This window comes from Portunus trituberculatus, chromosome 35, assembly GCF_017591435.1.
Source record: "Portunus trituberculatus isolate SZX2019 chromosome 35, ASM1759143v1, whole genome shotgun sequence".
NCBI classification, from domain to species: domain Eukaryota; kingdom Metazoa; phylum Arthropoda; class Malacostraca; order Decapoda; family Portunidae; genus Portunus; species Portunus trituberculatus.
Window position 1 is genome coordinate 17,360,765 of NC_059289.1, and position 25,259 is coordinate 17,386,023.

The following is a 25,259-nucleotide window of genomic DNA, read 5'->3' on the forward strand; positions in this document are numbered from 1 at the left end:
CCTCCTCCACGTCCTTGACCACGATCTTTGCGGATGATGTTGTATCCCGGAAAGGAGAGAGAAAGATGAGGGGGAGGCCAGGTCTCACATATGCCGACCACAGATGGGAGGGTGTCACCTAAATGGGTTTCTAGTTCCTGCGTTTTGCGGAGAAGGGATCGGGCGTTCCACAACATAAAGGAGAGGGCCATTATGGGAAGAAAGTAGTCAGGATTGTGGAGACAGAGGGCCAGAGGGTGGTGATAATGTCCGGGAAAGACACTCCTTTCTGGTAGAGGTGGTAGCCATGCCAAAGGAGGTCGAGGATGCTGGGGAGGAGCTCAGATACAGAGGAGACGTACTGACAGTGGCTGTAGGAATGGTGGAGTCCTGGGGTGGAGAGGAGGGTCGAGAAGGTGGAGGTAGGCTAGAATACTGGCCAGGTGCTTGACGAGGGTGATGGTGGGGTGTCTGTGGGTGACGAGCATTCCTGGGAGGGTGGTGGACCTCGGCCTCAACTGTGACAGGCAGGAGCCCAGGCTCAGCATCAGGTATCGGGGTGGGCGGAGGAGGCTGTACACCCGAACGCCTACCTGGCTTCCTCCGATGGTGGGCAACATGGGTAGCAGGTGGTGTAGGGATGTGAGGAGTGAGCATGGTGTCCTCTTCCTGGGCGACATTAGCAGCTTCAATGGGTAGGTCTTGGAGAGCAGCATACCTGTTCCCTGTGGCAACGGAGGCGAAGGAACACCCCGGCTCAACAACCCGAGCAGCTGAGCGGGTTGGGATGGTAGGAGAAGGGATGGCTGTTGTAGGAGTCCGTCGCTGTGGTCGGGGAAACTGGAGGGCCCTCAGCTGCTTGTTAATTTCAGGGAGGGGTTTGCCTTCACTCGCCAGGCGGGTGTACAGCTGCTGGGCATGGAGGATATGGGGGCAATGAAGTGACCAGGGCCCATGGGAACCCCGACACTGGAAACAGTGGAAGGGCTTGCCACATACCTCATCCTTGTCGCCTTTTCGGGAGGGGTGGGGACCACTGCAACGGGCACAGCGGACCGAGGACCTGCAGGTGTTGATGGAGTGCCCTAACATAAGGCACCCTGGGCAGCGCAGGAGGGGGAGGAGAATGGGGCGTGGGTAGAACACCAGCTGATCGATGGCTACCTTGCTGGGTGGGGAACCTCTCATCTTGAGTCTGAGCCACTTCCCAGTGGCGAAGCGTGGCAGGCTGTGGGGAGGAAGCCAGGTGAGTTCCACCACCTCATTGCCCTCCAGGACACGGAAGCCATCCCGGACCTCCTCAAGGGTGGTGTCGTCCGCCAGGGGCCCCACCTTGGCGTAGTGGTAGGTACCGCTCTCCCGGTCTGCTCTGCGACAGGTAACAGGCCACTCACCTAGGGTGAAGGAGGGTGACTGTAGCATGGGGACCTTGGGGAGGGTGTAGGCCCACACCGCCACTATCAGGGATGAGCCATTCCCTAGGGATCGAGTCTCCCCCTCGATGATGTATTTCCCGAAGGCGGAGTCATGGAGGACACGAGAGACCTTGGCCGGGTTGGCGAAAAGACGCCCCCCTAAAGTACCTCGGAGCAGGAACGAGGCCTTAACGTACTCGTCCGGGGCTTGGGGATGATCTTGGGCAGTGCAGCAGCGGGACCTTTCCGGGATGTCGTCAGGGGGTGTATCCGGCTGCCCACGCTTGCCCGGAGAGATGGAGTCCCGCATGTCGACGTCTGCTTCCATCGCGGGAACTCGTCGTGGTAATTTTTCTTTCTCTTATGTTACCTGAGAGAGAGAGAGAGAGAGGTTAGCTGTCTCACACCGGGACACAAAGGAATGCAGAGCAGCTCAAGCAGTGGGCGAACCGGCGAGCTGTTGCCTTGTACAGGAGAGCGGGGAAGAGGTGTGGTCAGCGCGGTGTCCCGGGAGAGACTCCACACCACCTTGTGGTGCCGCCAGCCGCGTGTTGATCTCGTCAGACTTAGGAAGCTGGGAGGAAAGGCTTTTTGACCATCTTGTGTTGTTGTTTTGATCCACCCAGCACTTGCTGTCGGTATAGCCTTTGGATCGCACGCTACTCCGGTACCATAACAAAGCATTTGGCAAAGTATGTCTACTTATGTGTCTATTCATTCAAATAAGTTAATAAAAGCATCATAGCCTTTACTATAGAGCCTATTTTTAATAAGGAAAAGCATATATACTGGCATATACAAAATGTCAAGGATGCCGATTTTCAATAACTGAAAGCTCTAGATGACAGTGTTACCAGATAAGCGAGTTTCAACGTTGGGTGTGATCTGGCATTACCGCAAGGTAGGGAAACATCGCGAGACGAACATACCATGGTACCATGGAGTATACGGCCCTATGTCACTGAGGAGTGAGGAAGTCAGAGAGACTGCATGATGATGGAGGCGGACTCGCTCAGCGAACAAAGACTTCTGGGAAGCTATCAGTGGCTCGCACGCAAGCCAAACACTTTGGCGTATAATCATTTTCAATCATTAATTAGAATACAGTACTTTGTGTAACACATTATTACGCTGGCCACGTGTTCGTGTTTCCCTCATACACACACCAACGATATCCCATGACAGGTGTGACTTCCACACCGCGTCTCGCGCACGTCGACCTGTCAACTCGATCCTGGACTCGTACTGGCCACGTACGTGTATCATGTATGCATTCCTCACGCATACCAGCTGTTGCAACGCACCAACTGCCCATGACTTTTTCACCGTACCTCGGTACACTGCCGTGTCGCTACCAGACCTGACATCAGTGTTACGCCACCCTGGGCACGTGGAACTGTTATTCCTTACTTCGGTTCGCTTACTGAGAGGTGAAAAACCTTATGCACTGGAGTTTAATTCCTTGTGCAAGCAAATACTACGGCTGCGGGTGCAACTTTGATTCTGCAATTATCGCACATATCTCACTAACGGACTGTTCTCACAGGCTGACTTCTGACTCACTGTTCCTCTTAATTCTTATTTCTCACCTGGACATGGCTGGCTGACTACCCGTGTGACTATTACTGTGCCTTGTGTTGTGACTGTGTTGAGACTTAGTTTCCTTACTACTACTATGGCTGACTTTATACGTTGTTGGCTCGGTCCTCCTTTTATGTAATATCTGTTACATATAGATAATTATACTACATTACAAAACATTAATTCTCAATCATCTCTCTCACATTACGTAAGAGCCACAGCACTACAATGCACAATAGGAGATTGAACTGATGCATTTGCTACTGCCTTCGATCTCTTCTGTCAATTCACAGGAAATCCCTGCCAAGCAGTACTATCATCAGTGTTTGCATGGCGAAATAAGCAATATAATAATTGACCAGCAGGCTGTGATATAAGTGGTTGCTAGAATTGATGGTAACTTTGCTATGGGACCTGATGAGGTGTAGCCTTATTTATTTATTTATTCTTTTTTTAAGACATGTATTGAACATATATCATACCCATTAATGTTTTTATTACAGAAAACATATATAACAGGTAGGTGCCCAACTTTATGGAAAAAAATCTAATATTGATCCTATATTCAAGAAAGATTCCCGTTCTGATCCACTCAAGTATAGGCCTGTTGTATCCTTAACTTGAATATATTGCAAATCCCTAGAATATATATTTGTTAAGGTAATTCAGGACTTTATTTGCAATAATAACCTAATGAATGATGATCAGTTTGGATTTAATCCGTTCAGACCGCTCCACTGAGGATCAATTGCTGCTGACCTATATAATGACATAACAATAGCACTAGACAATGGTAAATTAATAGATCTTATTTCTTTCTTTATTATTCTAAAGCTTTTGATGTTGTTAACCATTCAATCATGATAAACAAATTTCAAAGTCTGAGTGTAGCCGCCAGTTGTGGCGGCTAGAGGGTTGGTGAGGATAATAACACACACAGATCCGCACGTGGACAAGAACGCTTTTTTTTTTTTTTTTTTTTCGTATTTGTCGAAACCTGAAACAATAATAACATAACATATAACATAACATAAATAATAGGATAACAAAGGGCCACCAGGGCCCATCTAGGTTATCCTGTATCAGTCGCACAGCGACCTCGTCATCAGTACTTAAAGATACTGATGACGAGTAATGATCCGTCACAGTTTCCCATTCACGTATACATATTTACGCTCGATTTACTAGCAACATTTCAAGTTTTCTAACGTCCAACTCTGCAACTCTACATACAGGTGAATACATAACGTCCTTTATTACTTACGTGTCCCGGATCTGAGAGAACGCAGGGATGCGGGAGGATTCGTCCATACTGAGTGCTTTTCTGACGTGATCTGTACTTGTACTCGTAAATAATGGAAGAAACCAGAGCTTGAGGTGTGACACCGTTCTTACTGAAGACTAGAGAGTCTCTGTCCCTTCAAGGCAGCTGTCGCTAGGCTGGCGGCACACCATATGTGTTACATTGCTCTATTTTCTGTGGAGTCATCAGAAATCCTGTGCCTTTATCTCTCCTACGCACAGCGTCATCAACTTTTGAACGTAAACAACCCCTCACTACCACTCTGCAGCAAAGCTCGCATCTTCACTACTTTAAATTGTTCTAACTAACTTAGTTCTTTCGTACTGTAATCAATTCTTCTAATGACCTTAGTGACCAGTCTCCTCCCAGCAGCCTCACAGATCATTCCTTCTTCTTTGTTACCGTCTTTGGCGGTAACACTGAGTAGGCTATCACTAGTAAAATACTTGAATGGATAAAGGACTTTCTAAATTATTGAGAGTTATGAATGTATTTGTATCACAGAAAAAAGTTCACCCAAGAGAAGTAATTATATAGTGGTGTTCCCCAGGGTTCGGTGCTGGGCCCCATAATTTTTCCGATAAACATAGATTTCATCAACAGTACATCAGTAACATCAGATCCTCCATTAAGATCTTTTCTGATGACCTCAGATTGTTTCCTGCGAGGCTGACAGCTGCTGATTCTTCCGAAAATATATTTCATATGACAGATTTGTGTCAGAATCAATGATATAGACATTCTTTTTTCAGATTCCTACTTCATGGGGTTTAGCTCTTAATTCTTCAAAATGTGTGGCTTTAGATTTTGTGAGAGACACTCTTCCACGGCACACTGGTTTTGCAATATAAATTGTATTAATAATGAACTCATTCCATTTCAGGTTTCAGCAGTTGATCTTGGTGTAACTGTTGATACTAAGCTCAAATTCCACCAACTTGTATCTAATGTGACACACAAAGCAGGCAGGATAGCAATCAACATTGAATCGGGATGCAACATTTATGAATCCCTTTTTGCTGCACATATTCGCTCTCTCCTTGAATATGCAGCATCATTTTGGAATTTGGGATATATAATTGACCTTAAACAGCTAGAAACGATTCAAAGAAGGTGAACCAGAGAGATTAATGGAATGGAGGGTTTAAATTACCACTAACGTTTGAAGGCTCTCAACTTGTTCTATGTTAGAGGTTGCTTAGGCATATCATTAGATATTGGAAGATTTTCAATGGCATGTCTCCATTTACCCGAGATAATCTTTTTCCTTGTCCTTTCATAGATAGTACAAGGGACCATGATTTTAAGATACACCATACCGGGTCACAGATTGAGATCATACTGAGATTTTTTTCCATGAAATGTCAATTTGTGGAATAATCTTGCATCAGACCTTGTTTCTTGCGATGATATTAATACTTTTATACATCTACTTGAAGCTCATTTGGGGAACATATTGTTTCATTATGTCGATTAAGCTTGCTAGTCACCGCGAAGTATGCATTACTGCTTAATGATGCACTTTCCAGCTATTTGATTAATTTAGTAAATCCATCGTGTAATATTTTTCAACTATATGCTGGCGCATCAACAGAATGTGGCTTCCCGCTTCCTTTTGTTATCCGAATGGGGGCGGGAGGCGTACCAGGTAGGAATACCAAGAGAAAAAAAAAAAAAAAACATAGAATAAATACACTTGGTTCCGCCCACCTGAGGAAGGTGCGACACAACTCGGCCCACCGCCTTCCTCTGGGTGATGCAACTTCCAGTTAACAGATCAGCTGCAGGTGTAGACCGGGAACCTTGGCCTTTGTATCGGCAATTCCCTAATGTTTTTATCTTTTTTTATTCTTCTCTGCCCAACAAGTTCTTCCGCTGAATTTCTCTCTTTTTCCACATTTCATACACTATTTCCGATACTACTTTGGTATGTAATCTACATAGCCAACGTGATCTATACCAGAGTAAAATTCTACTCTGATATGTGATCTACACGTTTCATTTAGTCTTTATAACCTAAATAGAATATTCTATCACGTTTATAAAAAAAAAAGTTGATAAAGGTAATAGTGCTAATAATGATAATAAACCCATCACGTTATAAAACAAAGAGGCTGTGAAACGTACTTAGAGGCAGATGCAATACTTGAATTACGAATAATATTACAACTACTATGACCGCCATTCAGGGCGGTGGTGAATGATGATGACGATGATCAGGAAAATGAGATCCTCACGTCGACACAATCTATGTATTTAGTCGATACCTAGAAACAAAGTACATATCTTAACAAGAGATTAATCAAACGAATAACACTCATGCCTCTCCAGTGGGGGTGAGGGAGAGGCGAGCCCTTCGGACTTGTTCTCCCTCATCCTCCACCATCCAAGACTGAGCATTTTAATGATAATAGGTATACCTTTAATACATACGTTTTACATTTAAGCCCTCGGTCAGAATCTGTGTGCCGAAGGCACCTTGACACGTATAATAAGCATTAGTTTCTGAACTGTAACAATAAGTACCACTATACTAATGCACTTTCACTTACGTGTTATGGGTCTGGGTGTCTTAGTAACTCAAACAACGGTGAATATTCTCCACCAGATAAGCGGCTTCACAGCACGTCCTCTCCTCTCGGATCTAAGGTATATTCTCCCTGCGGGCCCCACTGTGACACCCAGTCGCCCCCCTTTCGCATGTCAACAGGTCACCGGTACTGGCTACTCGCACAAGGCGTCCTTCTTCGTTTAGTCCATAGATCAGCACTTCTTAACCCTAAACATGTGTTTTGCTCTCCTCCTCTCCTGTCTCTCTCTCTCTCTCTCTCTCTCTCTCTCTCTCTCTTATGGCGATAACACTCCCCCTGTCGAGTTCCACTCGAAACTAAGTCCTAGTTTATCATCTCCAGCTCCCTCCAACCAACAAAGTTTTGTGACTGGACGGATGAGCGTCGAGTTCTTTGTCTTCACCCTTACTCTCCGTATTGTACCACCTTCACTCGGTATGGTTTCCAGTATCCTTCCTAGCATCCACTTGTTTCGTGGAAAAGACGAGTCAGCAATTATGACAATGTCTCCTTCTTTGAAGCCATGATTAGGCGTGTTTGATCCTCATCGTTTCCTCAGCGTAGGCAGATATTCCGTGATCCATCTCTTCCAGAAGTGGTCCGCCATATACTGGGCATGCTTCCATCTTCTCCAATAGGTGTCTTCGACAGTTGGCCCATCTCCAATGGGAAAGGTTTCGGCATTCAGCCTCAAGAGGTGAAGTGGCGTTATATTAGCGCCTGAAGGTCGTTCGAGTCATTTGACAAAGGAGTCAGCAGTCTTCTATTGATTACTGTTTCTACTTTGCAGAGCAATGTGTGGAGGCGTTCATCATCTAGTAACTGCGTGCCTACCACTGCTTGCAGAACCCTTTTCACAGTACGGATCTGTCTTTCCCATACTCCACCCATCTGTGAGGCCTTAAGGCCCTATCACACTGGCCTATGATACGCGGAACCAGGAACATTCGCTCTAGATAGCTGGAACTTGCCCGGGATTAGCGGAACCAAGTTGGGATGGCTTCATATCCATCCTGGTTCTCCGTATGTTATCCCAATGGAAAAGTAAACATGATATATGTAATAAAAACTTTTCATTTGAACTAAAAAGAATGTGACAAGATTTTTCATATTGGAATATTAAATAATATTTCATCAATTTAGAAAGGTAATATATATATATATATATATATATATATATATATATATATATATATATATATATATATATATATATATATATATATATATCATGTCGATAGTTTGGGCTCATGGCAACCACCTCTGGCTGTAAAGTTGCCATCGCGCACGTCTCAGCTTTTCTCTATTTTTTTTTTTTTTACTTACTTTTCTTCAACAAGAGGAAGTGCAAATGCAGTTCCAGGACAAAGCACAGGCTGAGGTATAAGCGGCATGGTTTTGTTCTGGTTTATTTTGATTAGGCTTTGTCTTGGTTAGTGGGCCGTTTGCCTAGCATAACTAGAACACGGGCAGCTTGTATGTGATAGTGTTCCTGGTCTCGTACCAAGAACCATGGCTCATGTTCCGCGTATCATAGCCTCATAGGCCAGTGTGATAGCCCCTTTAGGGGGATTAAGCCACCACTCCACCTGTCTCTGAAGCAGAGTTGCTCTGGTCTTATTATCTTTACTCCACCAAATGACTGCGTCCCGCAGCTCTCGACATGTCCCAATCATGTTCGTTCCGTTGTCTGAACGAATGCGTTTCGGTAGTCCCCTTCGAGCTGTGAACCTCATAAGGGCATTTATGAACGAATCAGTACTCAGCGATTGTAGCCTTGCTTGTGGAATCTACTGAGTGTAAGAGGTCGTCTACATAGAAGTTATGGCTAGCTTTCCTGATAGCCTTGACCATCATCTCGGAAGGTTCGTTGTAGAGCGTATGCTGTGCATGATGGGCTCCACACTCCTCCGAACAAGTGTACCTTCATTCGATAAATCTCAGGATTCCCATACATTTGTTCGCTTGGCCACCACAGAAAACGCAGCGCATCCCTGTGTTCTGGAGGTACCAAGACTTGATGAAACATAGCCTCAACATCCGCCATTATGGCTATTCTGTCTTGGCGGAATCTGAGAAGTACACCCATTAAGTTGTTGTTCAGGTCAGGTCCTCGCATTACTTGGTCATTCAATGAGACGGAGTTATATGTTGCTGCGCAGTCAAACACTATTATCGCCTTTTCCGGTTTCTTTGGATTTAGGACTGGATGATGCGGCAGATACCAAACACATTGGTCTGTACGAGAGTAACGAAGTTGAGGGGCGCGTTCAGCATGCCCTTCGTCCAGCAAAAGTTTCATCTCGCTTTGGTAGTGAAGTCTTAAGGCAGGGTTCCTTGTCAGTCTTTTCCTGAGGCACATAAGTTGCTGCTCCACAAGTTGTCGATTGTCTGGTAGGCCTGGATCCTTTGTATCAGAATGGGATGGGTAGTGATGGTCTACTTGTCTCGCTGTCGTACTCCAGAGCCTTAGAACCCTTTTGTCTTCCACTGAGACCATGTCGCCACAGTGATATAGGAGGTCACTCTCAATGAAAGGGTTGTGTCGAGTTAAATCCGGCTGCATTTCGATAACATGGCTGGTCATCGTGGTAATTGGCTCGCCAGCATCAAATCTCATAGGTACGTTAATGGTCCAGCCCCAGAAGCGTACGTGTTGCGAACGGTTCTCCATTTCTTCCAGCTTTAACTTCTAGGGGTAGTAATGCTTGCGGTGCATCAAAGCCTATAAGAAGCTCAACTCCCCCTGGTATACATGGTGGGGCAATGTCTCTAAGGTAAGGCCGTTTGGCTATGTCGCTGGGGTTTGCCATCAAGCTTGGTAAAGTAGAGGGCATCCTTGGTACTACAAGCGTTTGGCAGAGGGGGATGTAGTGGCTCTTCCGCCTCCCAACACCAGTGACTTTCAAATCGAGCTGTTCAGTAGTCACTTCCTTTCCTTCATTCATAATAGTCCCTACAATTATTGCTACTGGTTCTCCTTTGGAGCGTGACCTATCAGCTAGACTGCGGGTGCAATAAGAACTGTCACTACCCGAGTCTAGGAGGGTTCCAGTGATAACACCTGCTCTGCCACTTTGTGCCTTCGTGGCTACTCTCACTTTGATAATAGGGAGAGCAATTCCATTTGCACCTTTCAGTCATATCTCCCGATGGGCAGTTTCTGTCTTAGCCTCCTTCAGTTCATTCTCCCTCACGTTGTTCCTGACCCACTTGTGTGGGTTTCTCTCCTGATTAAGTGTGGTTATCATAATAGTGCCATCAGCTCCCGTTCGTACTCTTTTGTAAGGTGTTGTGTGGTAAACGTCACTACCTGAGGTAGTTGGGGCTGGCATGAAGGCTTTGAGCGGCTCCCTTGGCATTCTCCTTATTGTTGTGGCAGGAGTATCTTCAGTGTCTGTGAAGGCCCTCTTTGTTCCCCGCGAAGTTGTGGTGGGGTAAGTGACTCCGTATGAGTTCGCTGTGTATCCAGCAGTGCTGTGTACTCGGGTGTAGCAACCTTTGGTGGTATTCCTTACACCCACCAATGCCACACTGGATTCTGTGTTGGCAATCTCGTTTCCAATGACCTCGTTGTAAGCAATAAAAACAACGGCGTTCTCGCCTCAGCAGTGCAATACGATCCTTAGTGCTCATGTCGAGAAACACTCTACAGTTCTCAATCTCATGGTACCTCTGGCACAGTGTGCACCGATCACTGTTCTTCTCTGAAGATGTTATGGCTGCGAGTCCCGTTGTCCTCCTTGTGAATGAAACCGTGCGCCCATGATCCGCGCGGTGTCGTGTTTCTTCTTTCTCTCTCATAGATCCGCTATCCTCCGTCTTCTCTATCATATCCTCCATGAATGTTAGCAGCCACTCTGCCCCACATATAGCACCTGGATTCGCCTTCTTGCGCTCATGTGTTTTGTCCATGTAATCATCTTTTAGTTTTCCTCTAAATCTATCCGTTATGGCGTCTATCACCTCATATGCATTGGCGTGGCTCATCTGTTATAAACTCAACAAACCATTTACACAGTAGCTGAGATAATTCCTGAATTTTCTCATTCCTTCGAGGTCATCCAATCTTAAGCTTGGTCCTTCCACTACCCTTCTCACTAATTGCCTTATGTATAGTCGCTCGTTTCCGTGTCAAGCATTTAGTATCCTCCAGGCTTTAACGTAGCCTTCCGCAGTGTCCCTTTGTATAAGACATGTGTACAAATCTTCTTTAGCAGACCCTGAGTACACTGAGACTAGCCACCTCAATTTTTTGGAGGGTTGATACAGAGGCTCTCTCCTCAACTAAGCTCTGAAATTCGGTCTTGAAAGCCCAATATTCGATACACGATCCGTTTTCAAAGCTCGGCATCAGCGTCTGTGTGAGATTGGTGAATGTTTCTTTCATCCCTCTGTCAAGGATTGACGAGGCAGCTTTACCCTTTTGTAGGTCGACATTTCGGTGCCCATTCTGCCCCTGGTAGGACATCAGTCCCGATGTCGAGGCTTAAGGCGAGTCACTAATGTCTTCAGATGATGTAGAAGGTGGGGAACGGGGGATGTCCTGTCTCACCGGTAGTTGCGTTTCCTGACGCCCTTCCATACAATTTGGCGTACGTTGGTGCCGTAGTTCTTCCCGCAGTTCTTCACGCAACTCTCGTATCATGTCCTTGACTTGATCCTGCATCATGTTCTTGACTTGATCCAAGATCCATTGTGTTTCTCCACTCTGGCAGTCTTGTCTGTGTAGTCTTTTGTACGATGTGTTCTCTGCTATATCAGTTCTTGTCTCTTGGGGCCACTGAAGAGCAGGAGGGCTAAGTAGTTCTTCAACACTTGGTGGACTGCTTGCCTCTGTCTTGTTCCCCTCCATGATCGTTTGCTCTATTATTCTGGTCTAGCCACAATGCCAATAGCGTTCAGAAGTGAGGGTGTCTCCTGACACCCGCTACATCCACTTAATCTTGACACACCCAGTGTGTCTATTTCATCCTGACACACCCAGTGCGTCCGCTGAACACTCTGACACACCCAGTGCGTCCGCTGAACTCTCTGACACACCCAGTGCGTCCGCTGAACACTCTGACACACCCAGTGCATCCGCTGAACACTCTGACACACCCAGTGCGTCCGCTGAACACTCTGACACACCCAGTGCGTCCGCTGAACACTCTGACACACCCAGTGCGTCCGCTGAACACTCTGACACACCCAGTGCGTCCGCTGAACACTGACACACCCAGTGCGTCCGCTGAATCCTCTGACACACCCAGTGCGTCCGCTGAACACTCTGACACACACAGTGCGTCCGCTGAACCCTCTGACACACCCAGTGCGTCCGCTGAACACTCTGACACACCCAGTGCGTCCGCTGAACACCCTGACACACCCAGTGCGTCCGCTGAATCCTCTGACACACCCAGTGCGTCCGCTAAACACTCTGACACACCCAATGCGTCCGCTGAACACTCTGACACACCCAGTGCGTCCGCTGAATCCTCTGACACACCCAGTGCGTCCGCTAAACACTCTGACACACCCAGTGCGTCCGCTGAACACTCTGACACACCCAGTGCGTCCGCTGAATCCTCTGACATACCCAGTGCGTCCGCTAAAAACTCTGACACACCCAGTGCTTCCACTCAACACCCTGACACACTCAGTGTGTCCACTCAACGCCCTGACACACCCAGTCCTTTCACTCAACACCCTGACACACCCAGTGTGTCCACTCAACGCCCTGACACACCCAATTGAGAGAGGGAGAGATCGGGAATATACAGCGTTTAAGTCACTTACCCCTGGTGAGGCGAGAGAGAGGGACCAAGAGCGGTGAAGAAAACGTACTCTTCAATGGCCCCTACCCATCTCTGGTGAACCACGGTAACTGTTCCACTCCGCGCTAGTTTTCTGTGGGGTAGGATGTCCTCTGGTCCTCTCGTTCGTGGGCAACCCGCCCCGGGGCGATGCTCCTGCGTCCAGCGAGACGTGGCAGATGCCTCACACCGCTCCCCGGCGCTCCTCGTCTGGCGCTCCACTGTGTGGCTTGGATGCTCGCTGTCCCAGCTGGGCTCCGCTACGTATCGACTATGACCGCCGTTCAGGGCGGTGGTGAATGATGATGACGATGATCAGGAAAATGAGATCCTCACGTCGACACAATCTATGTATTTAGTCGATACCTAGAAACAAAGTACATATCTGAAGAGATTAATCAAACGAATAACACTCACGCCTCTCCAGTGGGGGCGAGGGAGAGGCGAGCCCTTCTCTTGATGAAGGTCGGACTCGTTCTCCCTCATCCTCCACCATCCAAGACTGAGCATTTTAATGATAATAGGTATACCTTTAATACATACGTTTTACATTTAAGCCCTCGGTCAGAATCTGTGTGCCGAAGGCACCTTGACGCGTATAATAAGCACTAGTTTCTGAACTGTAACAATAAGTACCATTATATTAATGCACTTTCACTTACGTGTTATGGGTCTGGGTGTCTTAGTAACTCAAACAACGGTGAATATTCTCCACCAGATAAGCGGCTTCACAGCACGTCCTCTCCTCTCGGATCTGAGGTGTATTCTCCCTGCGGGCCCCACTGTGACACCCAGTCGCCCCCCTTTCGCATGTCAACAGGTCACAGGTGCTGGCTACTCGCACAAGGCGTCCTTCTTCGTTTAGTCCATAGATCAGCACTTCTTAACCCTAAACATGTGTTTTGCTCTCTCTCTCTCTCTCTCTCTCTCTCTCTCTCTCTTATGGCGATAACAACTACAGTACAGAGCAAATGAAAAGGTTCTCAGTGGGTCTTTCAAGTGAAATGTGGAAATTTAAGAAATTGCAACACTTTCACATTGATGTGAAAAAGTATGTAGCTATACTTCATATCTCCCAAAATTACACAATATGTATTAGAATAAGTATCGAACTGTGCTGGACTTTTTATCATAGAGGATTTGCACTGCTCGATATATTATGTACTAAATAAACCGAATTAATGAAAACAAATTTGAATCAATAGATAAATAAATAACGATGATTACGATGCGCGTGACGAAGATAACGATGCGATATCATGATAACGATGAGAGTTTCCACGATAACGATGTGAGTTTCTGCAATAACGATGCGATTCCACAATAACGATGTGATTCTACTTTAACGATGCGAGTTTCCACGATAACGATGCTATTCCACGATAACGAATTGAGTCCTCTCACCCCAGTGTGATAGCCCCACTGTAACATCCCTCGTCCTGCCAGTGTACGTCCTGTGCATGGCGCACAGCGAGCAGTACACCACGCCCCAGCCACTGATATAATGAAGTGAGCCCTCTTACCCCTAAAGGATAACCCTGGTCATCAACCAATCTTGGTCGAAACTTAATTATCAAACTTCTTTTAAATTTTGATCCGAATATAAAACAATCGATTGCAAGGGAAAAAATGGCTTTGGTTTGAAAGTATGCAAGAGTCGACTGACAACGAAACAAGGTGATTCATATATACTCCGGAGTTTTAGCGAGTACCTTGCATGCCGTGAATGTGCGCATGTTCATACGAGACTAGATAGAAGCAATAACCTAATCCCATATTGCTTCGGTACCTATGTCTGTCAATTCATGTAACGAATGGGATGAGATATTTTGAATGAAATAAAATAAAAAAGCTTGTAAACTACTGTGACCTCGTTAAACCCTTTAGCTAACATCTGAAGTATTCTTTGGATACTAAAATGCCAATAGGCAGTAGATAAAAAAATCACGAAAGGGAGCACAGGTCGCATATAGAGACCTTGTCTATGCCGGAGTGAAGTGTGCTGTACCAAGTGTACTGACAATGTATGACAGTGTACGTATACAGCATCTTAAGTCGGGACAGGAGCTTTGACACTCAAACAGACATGCCACTCATGTTTCAGAATATCTAACCAGGCAGTCTATGGAAACAATTAAGACAAGTGTTTTCTTTGATCTCTTTTCTTCTTGTAGATCACAAGATGAAGCGTAGACTACATATCAAAGGAGCTTTATGGCGCGTAGACCACATACCAAAGAAGTTCCCTACTTCATTTTTCTCTTGTATCTTTTGATTGCCAAAAAGCAATTGTCCTGTAATATTTTCTTCTTTTATGTATGGTCTCTGCAGAGTTATTGTCTTTTCCTTTATTTCTTCATATCTTGGACACCATCATAACAAAATTTGCTTTATATCCTCTACCTCTATAGGTAGATTGATTGCTGTCACACTCCCGTCTGGTGATTTCGAGGATTAGAGATCCTTCCGACGTAACAATATTGACGTAGTCTGTATAACTCATTACTGTTTACCTTCTTTGGCGCATCTGAAGAAGTAAATATTAAATTCAATGGGTAAAGTAAAAAAAAAAAAAAATTACACAAGACATAGAAATGATAGTCTCAAATTTACTTCAGTTTTAACTTGCCGCCCAAAAATTTTTTATCCTTTAGTTGAGGAATATGTACATACAAATTAAAACGTATTGAAAAAAATGTGGAAAATAAATTTTATATGAATAGCTTACTATATAATCACTTTGAAGCAGCAAAAGCGAGGGAAAAAATTATATATATATATATATATATATATATATATATATATATATATATATATATATATATATATATATATATATATATATATATATATATATATATATATATATATATATATATATATATATATATATATATATATATATATATATATATATATATATATATATATATATATATATATATATATATATATATATATATATATATATATATATATATATATATATATATATATATATATATATATATATATATATATATATATATATATATATATATATATATATATATATATATATATATATATATATATATATATATATATATATATATATATATATATATATATATATATATATATATATATATATATATATATATATATATATATATATATATATATATATATATATATATATATATATATATATATATATATATATATATATATATATATATATATATATATATATATATATATATATATATATATATATATATATATATATATATATATATATATATATATATATATATATATATATATATATATATATATATATATATATATATATATATATATATATATATATATATATATATATATATATATATATATATATATATATATATATATATATATATATATATATATATATATATATATATATATATATATATATATATATATGTATATACGGATACGCCATAGCATATATATATATATATATATATATATATATATATATATATATATATATATATATATATATATATATATATATATATATATATATATATATATATATATATATATATATATATATATATATATATATATATATATATATATATATATATATATATATATATATATATATATATATATATATATATATATATATATATATATATATATATATATATATATATATATATATATATATATATATATATATATATATATATATATATATATATATATATATATATATATATATATATATATATATATATATATATATATATATATATATATATATATATATATATATATATATATATATATATATATATATATATATATATATATATATATATATATATATATATATATATATATATATATATATATATATATATATATATATATATATATATATATATATATATATATATATATATATATATATATATATATATATATATATATATATATATATATATATATATATATATATATATATATATATATATATATATATATATATATATATATATATATATATATATATATATATATATATATATATATATATATATATATATATATATATATATATATATATATATGTGTCGGGGAGAAGGGCTTTACCTGGGTGGCGTGGGTCGGCTGGGGTGGAGCGGCGGGCAGATTGCTCTCTCAGGCCTGGCTGTCTGCTTCTATAGCACCCACTCTCACTCAGCTCAGTCACACAGATTGGGGAGAAGGAAACACTTCTTCCTTATTTCTCTATATTACAACAACTGTACATGAGTCACCGGGAGCAGGTGGCGGCGGCACACAGGACGGGGCGGGGAGCGGCAACAAGGTACGGGTAACACTTTGTTAGTTCGTCAGGCACTTCACTGTCTCTCCGTCTCTCGTTCACTCTCTGACTGCTCCCCAGAGTACGACTTGTTCCTTCGAAGTCTCTCGCTACACTCCTATCCTCTGTCCTCGTCGGTGCCACACAGTGCCCCACAAACCACGCCTCCTGTGCCGTCGCACCTGCCAGGCAATGTCCTTACGAGTCTATTTCAGCTTATTAGGTAACGCTATCTACCTTAACCGCTAATTACCAATATATCCCTAATAATGCTGGCTACAAGTAATTCACACATGCATGCATTTATTTACACGGTACCGTATGACAATTATCCAAGGGCTGGCCAGTGCCCTCACCCATACACACACGCACAAACACACTCTCTTATCTCCCCGTGACCTCCGGGGTCACATCTCCGTCATGGAGGCCTAGCTCAGCGTCCGTTCCATTAAGGTCTGACAGTTTCATAAACACGAGCAACCAACACCTCGCTCACCCTTTAGCTAAAGTTTGCACATATGTACTCATATGTACTACCCATATGTACTCTCTTATGACGCTGCTCCACACTCACACAGGCACACGTACATATCTGGGATGCTGCTGCAATACACCTTCGCAACATATATATATATATATATATATATATATATATATATATATATATATATATATATATATATATATATATATATATATATATATATATATATATATATATATATAATTCTTTGCCACTGGTACGTAATTATTTCAATAAAAACTTCATTTAATAAATTTACTAATGTATTATCTATCACACTCCAGAAAAATCAAATAAGAAATATTACATATATTTTCAAATGGAAGGAAAAAATTTCTATAAACATGTAAACTGAAGGCTCAAACTCGAATGCTGTCAAGCAAACCAAAACAACTCTCCATGACAGCTGGGCTGGGTGGCCTTCCTGTCCGTGTTGTCGGGCTGCCGAGGCCTCTGAGGGGTTCGCACACCGCCTGGATGCTTAGAAGGACTCGTGTGGGGTGATGTGTGTGCCGGGCATGAGAGTGGTGGGTGCAGTGTTGGCGGTGACCTGTCTAGGAAGCAGCCAAGCCCTCACGCTGATCCCTCCATGCCTCCTCAAATTTGATAATGGGTCATCTGTAAATCTCATGATGGTGGCGGCTGAACCACTGGACGCCCCGAGGTAAGCGTGACTCGCTGGCGGAACTGGTAAGCCAACACTGGCCAAACTTTTCTCCTCTTTCAACTAACCTACTATCAACAGATGTCAGGGCACACTGGTTGTCTCATGGCGTGTTGTCCGAGATACTGTTGTCATTTTGGGTGAGGCGGTCAGGTGTGTGTTGCTCAGGTCACCACCGTGCTGTACAGGTGAATATGAAGTCATGATACTGACCTCAAGAGTGAAGAATTTGGTTAAGAGTGTAGTGATGCAGTGCTGGAGTGACTGACAGATAAGGAAGCCAGGACACATGGCACCTCCACCCGCCACACATAAACACAGTAGCCTGCAGATGAAACTGATTTGTGACAGAACTAACTCGGTCAACTCTCAATTTAATTATATATCCATATCTGTTGGAGGAGAAAAGATAATTAGTATTTTGCATGGTGACTGACTGACTGACTGACTAATTATGTGATATTTGCTTCTTGTCTAATTCTGTAATTTTTGTTTTTGTGTTTGTATGTGTGTTGTGATTACCATATTGACATGTATTACACCTCTTGTATTTTCTTATCATTTCAGGTTCATCGATGTCACTGCGGAGAACAAGCTTGACCACAGTAAATACTCCTACAACCCCTGCTACTCCTATGTGTATCCCCCGGATGGTGAGGCAATGGCCTGCAGTAAAGATGTTGCTGTGAGTGACCCCAGCCATTGTCTTGCATATTTCACATTATTTGAGGAAGAAAACATTTAATTGCACAAACCAGAGAAACCAATGGAAACCTCTGCTTAATCCATCTTGTAGAAATTTGAGTGGATATTTATGAAAGATTAGGCAAAATGAAGATAGCCATTGTGTTAAAAAAAAGAAAAAGGTGTACAGGCAACCCCCACTTAAAAAAGGGGTTATGTTCCTAAAAACTCTTCGAATTCAGTGAAATTTGTTAAACGGACCGATTATAACAAGTTTAACCCCTGACTTGAACTTCCATTGAGAGTAAAAAGAGGGAGAGTGCATCATAGTACAGTGAAAGGATTAATGAAAGTAAAAATTATGTTAAACATTTAGGCAGTTTAATTTAAGTTATTACAATGTACACTAATGTATGTATGTACGTAACTTTATAATGTTGATGATCTTAAATTTATGAAGGGAGGGAGAGTGAAACGGGAAAGACACTAACCGGCAACCTGTGGAATGTAAACAAAGGGCGCATCATTGTACTGCATACAAAACTTATGTACCACATTTCCACAAGGCTTTCCTTTTTATCCATTGTAGAGTCACGAGTTCCTTTTAGCTTGCAAGGAAGATACGGTCTCACCAGCCTTCTTAATAGAGTCTTGTTACCCTAACAGTCTGCTGACTTTAAAATAGTAGAGACAGTAGATGGAGTCAAGATGGTGGCGAGCAATGCTATTAGTTTTGTCGCCTCTCTCATGTCTGTGAATAATATCCAGCTTCACTTCAAGAGTAAGAGACTTCCTGGTCTTAGCAACGCTAGGCAACATTGCAGGGAGTTTTGGTGGTAAGTTGAGCGAGGGAAGACGAGCTGCTGCTGACGCTGTCATTGTTTTGAACAGAGAGAGTGAGTGGTGCGCATGTTGTCCACGAAAGGCGCTGGTGTATTCAAAAGCATGGCGGCTTGCGTGATACGGCAGGGCTTTCAAACTTGGATAAAATTGCCTGGATGAAACTTTGTTAAAGTGAGTTTGGTGTTTGTTAAATGAGCAGTAAATTGAAACCTTCGTTGTAGCGAAATTTCGTTGTGTGAACCTTCGTTAAGTTGGAGTTGCCTGTACAGTAAGTCCTCGTTATATGGTACATATGCGTTCCTGAAAACCTTACCGTATATTGAATTTACTATATACCGAACCCATTATAACATGTAATAATAGGGAATGCGTTCCAGCACGTCAAAAGTCACCCCTACAGAAATGAAAATAGATGAAAATAATAATAAAAAAAAAGTAAAGTACTGCGCAAAAGAAATAAAGAGAAAATGTTTTTGTTTACCTTTCAGTCGCCATGTATTCTATCAGATGATGTCCTTCCCAAGGCTAAGGGACAGTAGGGATTTAAGCCCTTACTCAACTTCCGCCGAGTGGGCAGACAAGGACAAGACGTCGTCGTCTGCACTGTCGGAAGCAGATGTATAAGGGCCAGCTGTAGCAGGGTCGGCACGTTTCAATGGTTTGAAGAAAGAGGATATAGAGGAAGGGCCACCTGTAGCAGGGTCGGCAGGTGTGACAAGGACGGCATGTCTGACTGGCTTGAAGAACGAATAGATGGAGGACTGTTTAGTTTTTCTTGTTTTTTCATCATAGATTTCTTGATAAATCTTGACACTTTTCTCTATGTCATGAGCCACTTTGCTACTCCTGGCAGGATTTGGGTCACGTTCCTTCAGAGTTTCCAGAGCTTTTTCGATACCACCGAGACATTCTCTAAGAGTTTTGTTGTCCAGGCTATGCACAGGTTCTTCTTCCTCATCTCCCTCTTCTGCCTCCTGTGATGCCTTGTCTAGCTCTATAAGTTCATCATTTGAGAGAGATTCAGCATGGCTTTCCAAAAGATCTTGAATATCATCATCATCAACTTCATCAAAGCCAGCCGTATGGCACAGATTTACTATGTCATTTCTGATCACACCGATGTCGTCTTCAGCGAAGCCTGGGAAGTCATGCGCGCATTCTGGCCATACTTTATTCCATGCCAAGTTCATGGTAGACGTCTTCACTTCGTCCCAAGATGACTTGATGTTATCTAAGGCGTGCTTAATGTTATACGACTTCCATCATTCACTGATAGTGGGTTTGCCAGGCCCATCTGTGCCCTTTATCAGTTGCTGCATGGTTTGCCGCTTGTACTAGGTTTTAGTGTTTGCCATGATTATTATGAATATATTTGTGTTTACAATAAACCCTTTAATATTCCATTTATTCATCTAATTAGTAATGCATGTAAGTAATATGTAATGCAGTTTAAAAATAGGGGGGGACAGGAAGAGATGATAGGTTCCAAGGGTGGTCAAGTTAAAGTCAGTACTGTGAGTGGCGGGGAGGTGTGGCATGGATGACGTCATCACCCCTGGTCCCCCGCGCTGGGCCCTCTCGGATGACATGAGCGGATACCTTATCTGTGAATTTTTCTTACTGTATATCGAATCGAGGGTAGTAATTTCCAAATACTGTAACTGTGAATTTACCGTATAAAGAACTACCGTATAATGAGGACTTACTGTATTTCTCTGTCAATAGATCCACTTGTCAATCAGCCTTGACACCTGATAGCTTCACCTTCCCTGAGACAGTGGTCATGGCAGTGAAGGATTCAATAACTTAAGGGGCTATCATACTGGCCTATGATACGTGGAACGAGGAATATCCGCTCCAGATAGCTGAAACTTGCCCTGGATTAGTGGAGCAAAGTTGGGATGGCTTCGTATCCATTCCGGTTCTCCGTATGCTATCCCATTGAAAAAATAAACATAATATATGTAATAAAAACCTATTATTTAAACTAAAAAGAATGTGCCTAAATTTTCATATTGGAATATCAAATAATATTTCATCAATTTAGAAAGATAAAATATATATAAGTATCATGACGATAATTTAGGCTTATGGTAACCACTCCTGACTCCAAAGGTGCCGTTGCACACGTCTCGGTTCTTTTCTAGTTTCTTTTACTTACTTTTCTTCAGTAAGAGGAAGTGCAAATGCAATTCCAGAACAAAGCACAGGTTAAGGTATGAGCAACATGGTTTTGTTCTGGTTTGTTTTGATTAGGCTTGGTCTTGGTTGCTGGGCCATTTGCCTAACATAGCAAGAATGCTGCCAGCTTGTGTGTGATAATGTTCTTAGTTTTGGACCAAGAACCATGGCCCGCATTCCGTGTATCATAGGCCGGTGTGATACCCCCTTTTTTTTTACAAATTATTCCTGCACAGCATCACCCCCCTCCTCTCTCTCTCTCTCTCTCTCTCTCTCTCTCTCTCTCTCTCTCTCTCTCTCTCTCTCTCTCTCTCTCTCTCTCTCTCTCTCTCTCTCTCTCTCTCTCTCTCTCTCTCTCTCATAGTATTGTATTGTACCCATTGCCACAGAGCCTCTTAGTATTACTGGATGGTCAGTGTGTGATTCATTGCCTTGCTGTATCCTCTGCATTGTGTTGCTACTTAGACTTGATTTTATAGTGTTAACTCATCATTTATTCTACAGGTCTGTCAAGCAAGTAAATATGGCTATTCTAATATTGGTACTCAGAGTTCTGCTGTATTCCACTACAGTAATGAAACTGGCGGATGGATGATTATCTATAAGAATTACAATGGTAATAGGCAAGTATTTACTAAATTTTGTGTTAATACATTTAGTAGTTTAAAGTCCTTTTATAAATGTTAAAAAAAAATTTTCTTCAGCTCTGTCTTCTGAAATGTTCTCTGTCTTTTTTAGTTAACATTCCATTATTCCCATTACTTTTTATTGTACTTACAAGTTTCTTGTATTGAAATAGACATTTTATATTCAGATTTTTTTTTTAATGAATCCCAAATCTCATGCTGTGTTACATACCACTTGTACTGCCAACATTATCAATATGCCCTCAGCCCTGTTGCTTGTGAACTTCTCAGTTCAGGATTTGAATAATATAAGATAACATTTTTTTTTCCAAGAAGTGCAAGTATGTAATGACTGTATCCTCACTGATGGTGTTTTATATTACAGCGTGACTAATGTGTTCCTTCAGTGTAGTAACGACACTGTGGATTCTTTACACGTTTGGGGCAAAACTGAGAAGAAAAGTGTGTATGTGAGTATAGAGTTCAGCATTTGAACAGTACAGTATACGTAATATTATGGTTTGGTAGGAAGTGGAGTGAAAAGTTCAATGTGTTCAGTGAGAAAGTTTGAGGAAGAAGGCAACTAGAGTACGAGATGTTGGTGTAATGGGGAAGCAGGATGGAGTGGGGTAGGCTACAATAACACGACTGTTTGCTGATGACACTGTTCCTCTAACAAAGAAATGGAACTTTAGAAAGAGACAAGTTGGTTTCAGGAAGTGTAACTGAGGCAGACATGGAGGATAGATGTTTTGAACCGTGGTCCTTTACATTTCAGAACATGACACTAGTTTCTCGCTGTGCCTGCGTTGATGGTTGTGGTTATCCCATCCTTCCGAGAGGTATGTCCCTGGGCTCATTCCTGCTGCTGCTGCTTCTGCTGGCGATCCTCCTCTATCTATTGGTTGGTTATGTTTACCGGCGCTTTGTGATTGGAGCAAGAGGAATAGAGCTCTTCCCTCACCTCAGTTTCTGGAGGGAGTTCCCTTATCTTGTACAGGTCAGAGGTCACTGTTTGTTGTCAGTGTTCTTGTGTGCTAGGATGTGTAGTGGACACTGGATATCTTATGTTTTTTTTTTAAAGTAAACAGGTAGTTATTTCTTCCTGGTGGAGAGTGCTCCCTAAACAAAGAAAATGGAACAAAGGAACTCAATTAAGTTTTATAAAATAATAATAGAAAATAATTGGCAACATAGTTCCCATGGAATACTACTACAGATCATTTTGCCAGTTATGATAAATGAAGTCATTATGTTTGCATGTTTAATGGCTTTACATCCAAGTCTTGGTGTCATTGTGATGTAAACCTTAACATTTTAATAGTACATTGTTTATAGATTTCTAGGTACTACTAGGTGCAATATAATGAGCAGCATTCCAATCAGCAGTGTGGTACAGTAATGCAGCAACAGCAGCAGCAGTCGTGAAATGCTCCTGTTAACTTCTTTTTTTTGTAGTGTGCAAGTGTTGTTTCATGACCATGTCAGGCTGTCATGCACTGTGTTTAACATCTTGACTGTCAGGTAGTCAAGAGAAAAATTCTAGGAAGAAAAAGATTTTAAAACTTTGTTTTTAAGACATTTTTTATATTTTTTCTTCTTTTACAAATTTCAGGATGGTTTCCTCTTCTTAATAAAGTGTGGACAGGATGACCTGACTTATGAGAGAATATGAGGGCTAAGTACATGAACAGTCAAGAGAATATTGGAAATGCAGACACCAAGTTCCAAGTGGGATGAGGACACCAGTACCTTATTAACTTCACACTAAAAGATTAATAATGTTGGTAAATGCAATTTTTTTTTTTTCCCAGAAAAAATGTATGTGTATTATTTACAGTGCATTAATTATTTCTTACATTTCTTTATTTTTAACTTTCCCACTAGAATTTTAAGGTTTATATCAGTCAATATTAATAAATGAATACTTTTTAGAATAAAACTATGCTAAGTGTAAATTTTGTACTGTGTATACTTTCTACTTTGGGGAAGCACCTCCTGTTAATAGTACATGATACATATACATATTACATATTTCTTCATGTGTTTTATATGACTTTAACAGGAGAAAGTCAAGGAGCACCATTAAAATCATTAACTGGAGTCTGTGTGTTCACTTTTGTTATGATAGATACTTTTTACTCTCGAAACCTGCAGTTATAAATTGTGGCTAATTCTTTCTCATATATATATATATATATATATATATATATATATATATATATATATATATATATATATATATATATATATATATATATATATTCCTGTGGAGGGGAAAAAAAAAAAAAGCAGGTTTTATCATCCCATTCTCTGTTTATGTTCAAACTAATAGAGTAATTACTCTAAGGTCAAGATTATACCCTAATGTAGGCTGGGATGAAACTTTGTCTTTTTAGAACGTATATCAATCACATGTAACTTCAAACTTTGTATGTTCTTATATTATTCTTATGTTATTCCATGCATTTTGTAACTCCATGACAGGTTGTTCTGAAGTGTCTTCATTATAATCCCCTAATGATTACTATTCAAAATAGCTGTTAGGATTCTCACAGGTTAGATCTGTATAGTACACTACATTTCCAGTCGTCACATCAATCAGCATATGTATTGTTACTGTATATTGGAATTATTCAACTCTACCATGAAGACATTATACCATGAAGACATTAATTTTATATATATATATATATATATATATATATATATATATATATATATATATATATATATATATT

At 41.2% G+C, this 25,259-nt stretch overlaps 2 protein-coding genes across 6 annotated transcripts; one reads left to right on the plus strand and one right to left on the minus strand.

Annotated features, from left to right (window-relative positions):
* Window positions 1-207: 207 nt before the first annotated feature.
* LOC123513263 lies at window positions 208-16,915 on the minus strand. The gene is made up of 2 exons (XM_045270334.1): window positions 16,784-16,915; window positions 208-1,764 (listed from the first exon to the last, which is right to left on the minus strand). The coding sequence occupies exon 2, from the start codon at window positions 1,720-1,722 to the stop codon at window positions 208-210; it is 1,515 nt and encodes a 504-aa protein (XP_045126269.1). The 5' UTR covers window positions 1,723-1,764; window positions 16,784-16,915.
* Window positions 16,862-25,212, plus strand: LOC123513219 (cation-dependent mannose-6-phosphate receptor-like). 5 transcript variants are annotated; one of them, XM_045270281.1, is made up of 7 exons: window positions 16,862-17,000; window positions 17,927-18,184; window positions 18,752-18,869; window positions 22,397-22,515; window positions 22,904-22,988; window positions 23,297-23,518; window positions 24,134-25,211. In XM_045270281.1, exons 2-7 carry the CDS (start codon window positions 18,024-18,026, stop codon window positions 24,191-24,193), a joined length of 765 nt encoding a protein of 254 aa, XP_045126216.1. In that variant the 5' UTR covers window positions 16,862-17,000; window positions 17,927-18,023; the 3' UTR covers window positions 24,194-25,211. The 5 variants fall into 5 exon arrangements, with proteins under 5 accessions (XP_045126216.1, XP_045126217.1, XP_045126218.1 ...); XM_045270282.1 differs by lacking the exon at window positions 16,862-17,000 and adding an exon at window positions 17,024-17,220; XM_045270283.1 differs by lacking the exon at window positions 16,862-17,000 and adding an exon at window positions 17,403-17,450.
* The last annotated feature ends 47 nt before the right edge of the window (window positions 25,213-25,259 follow it).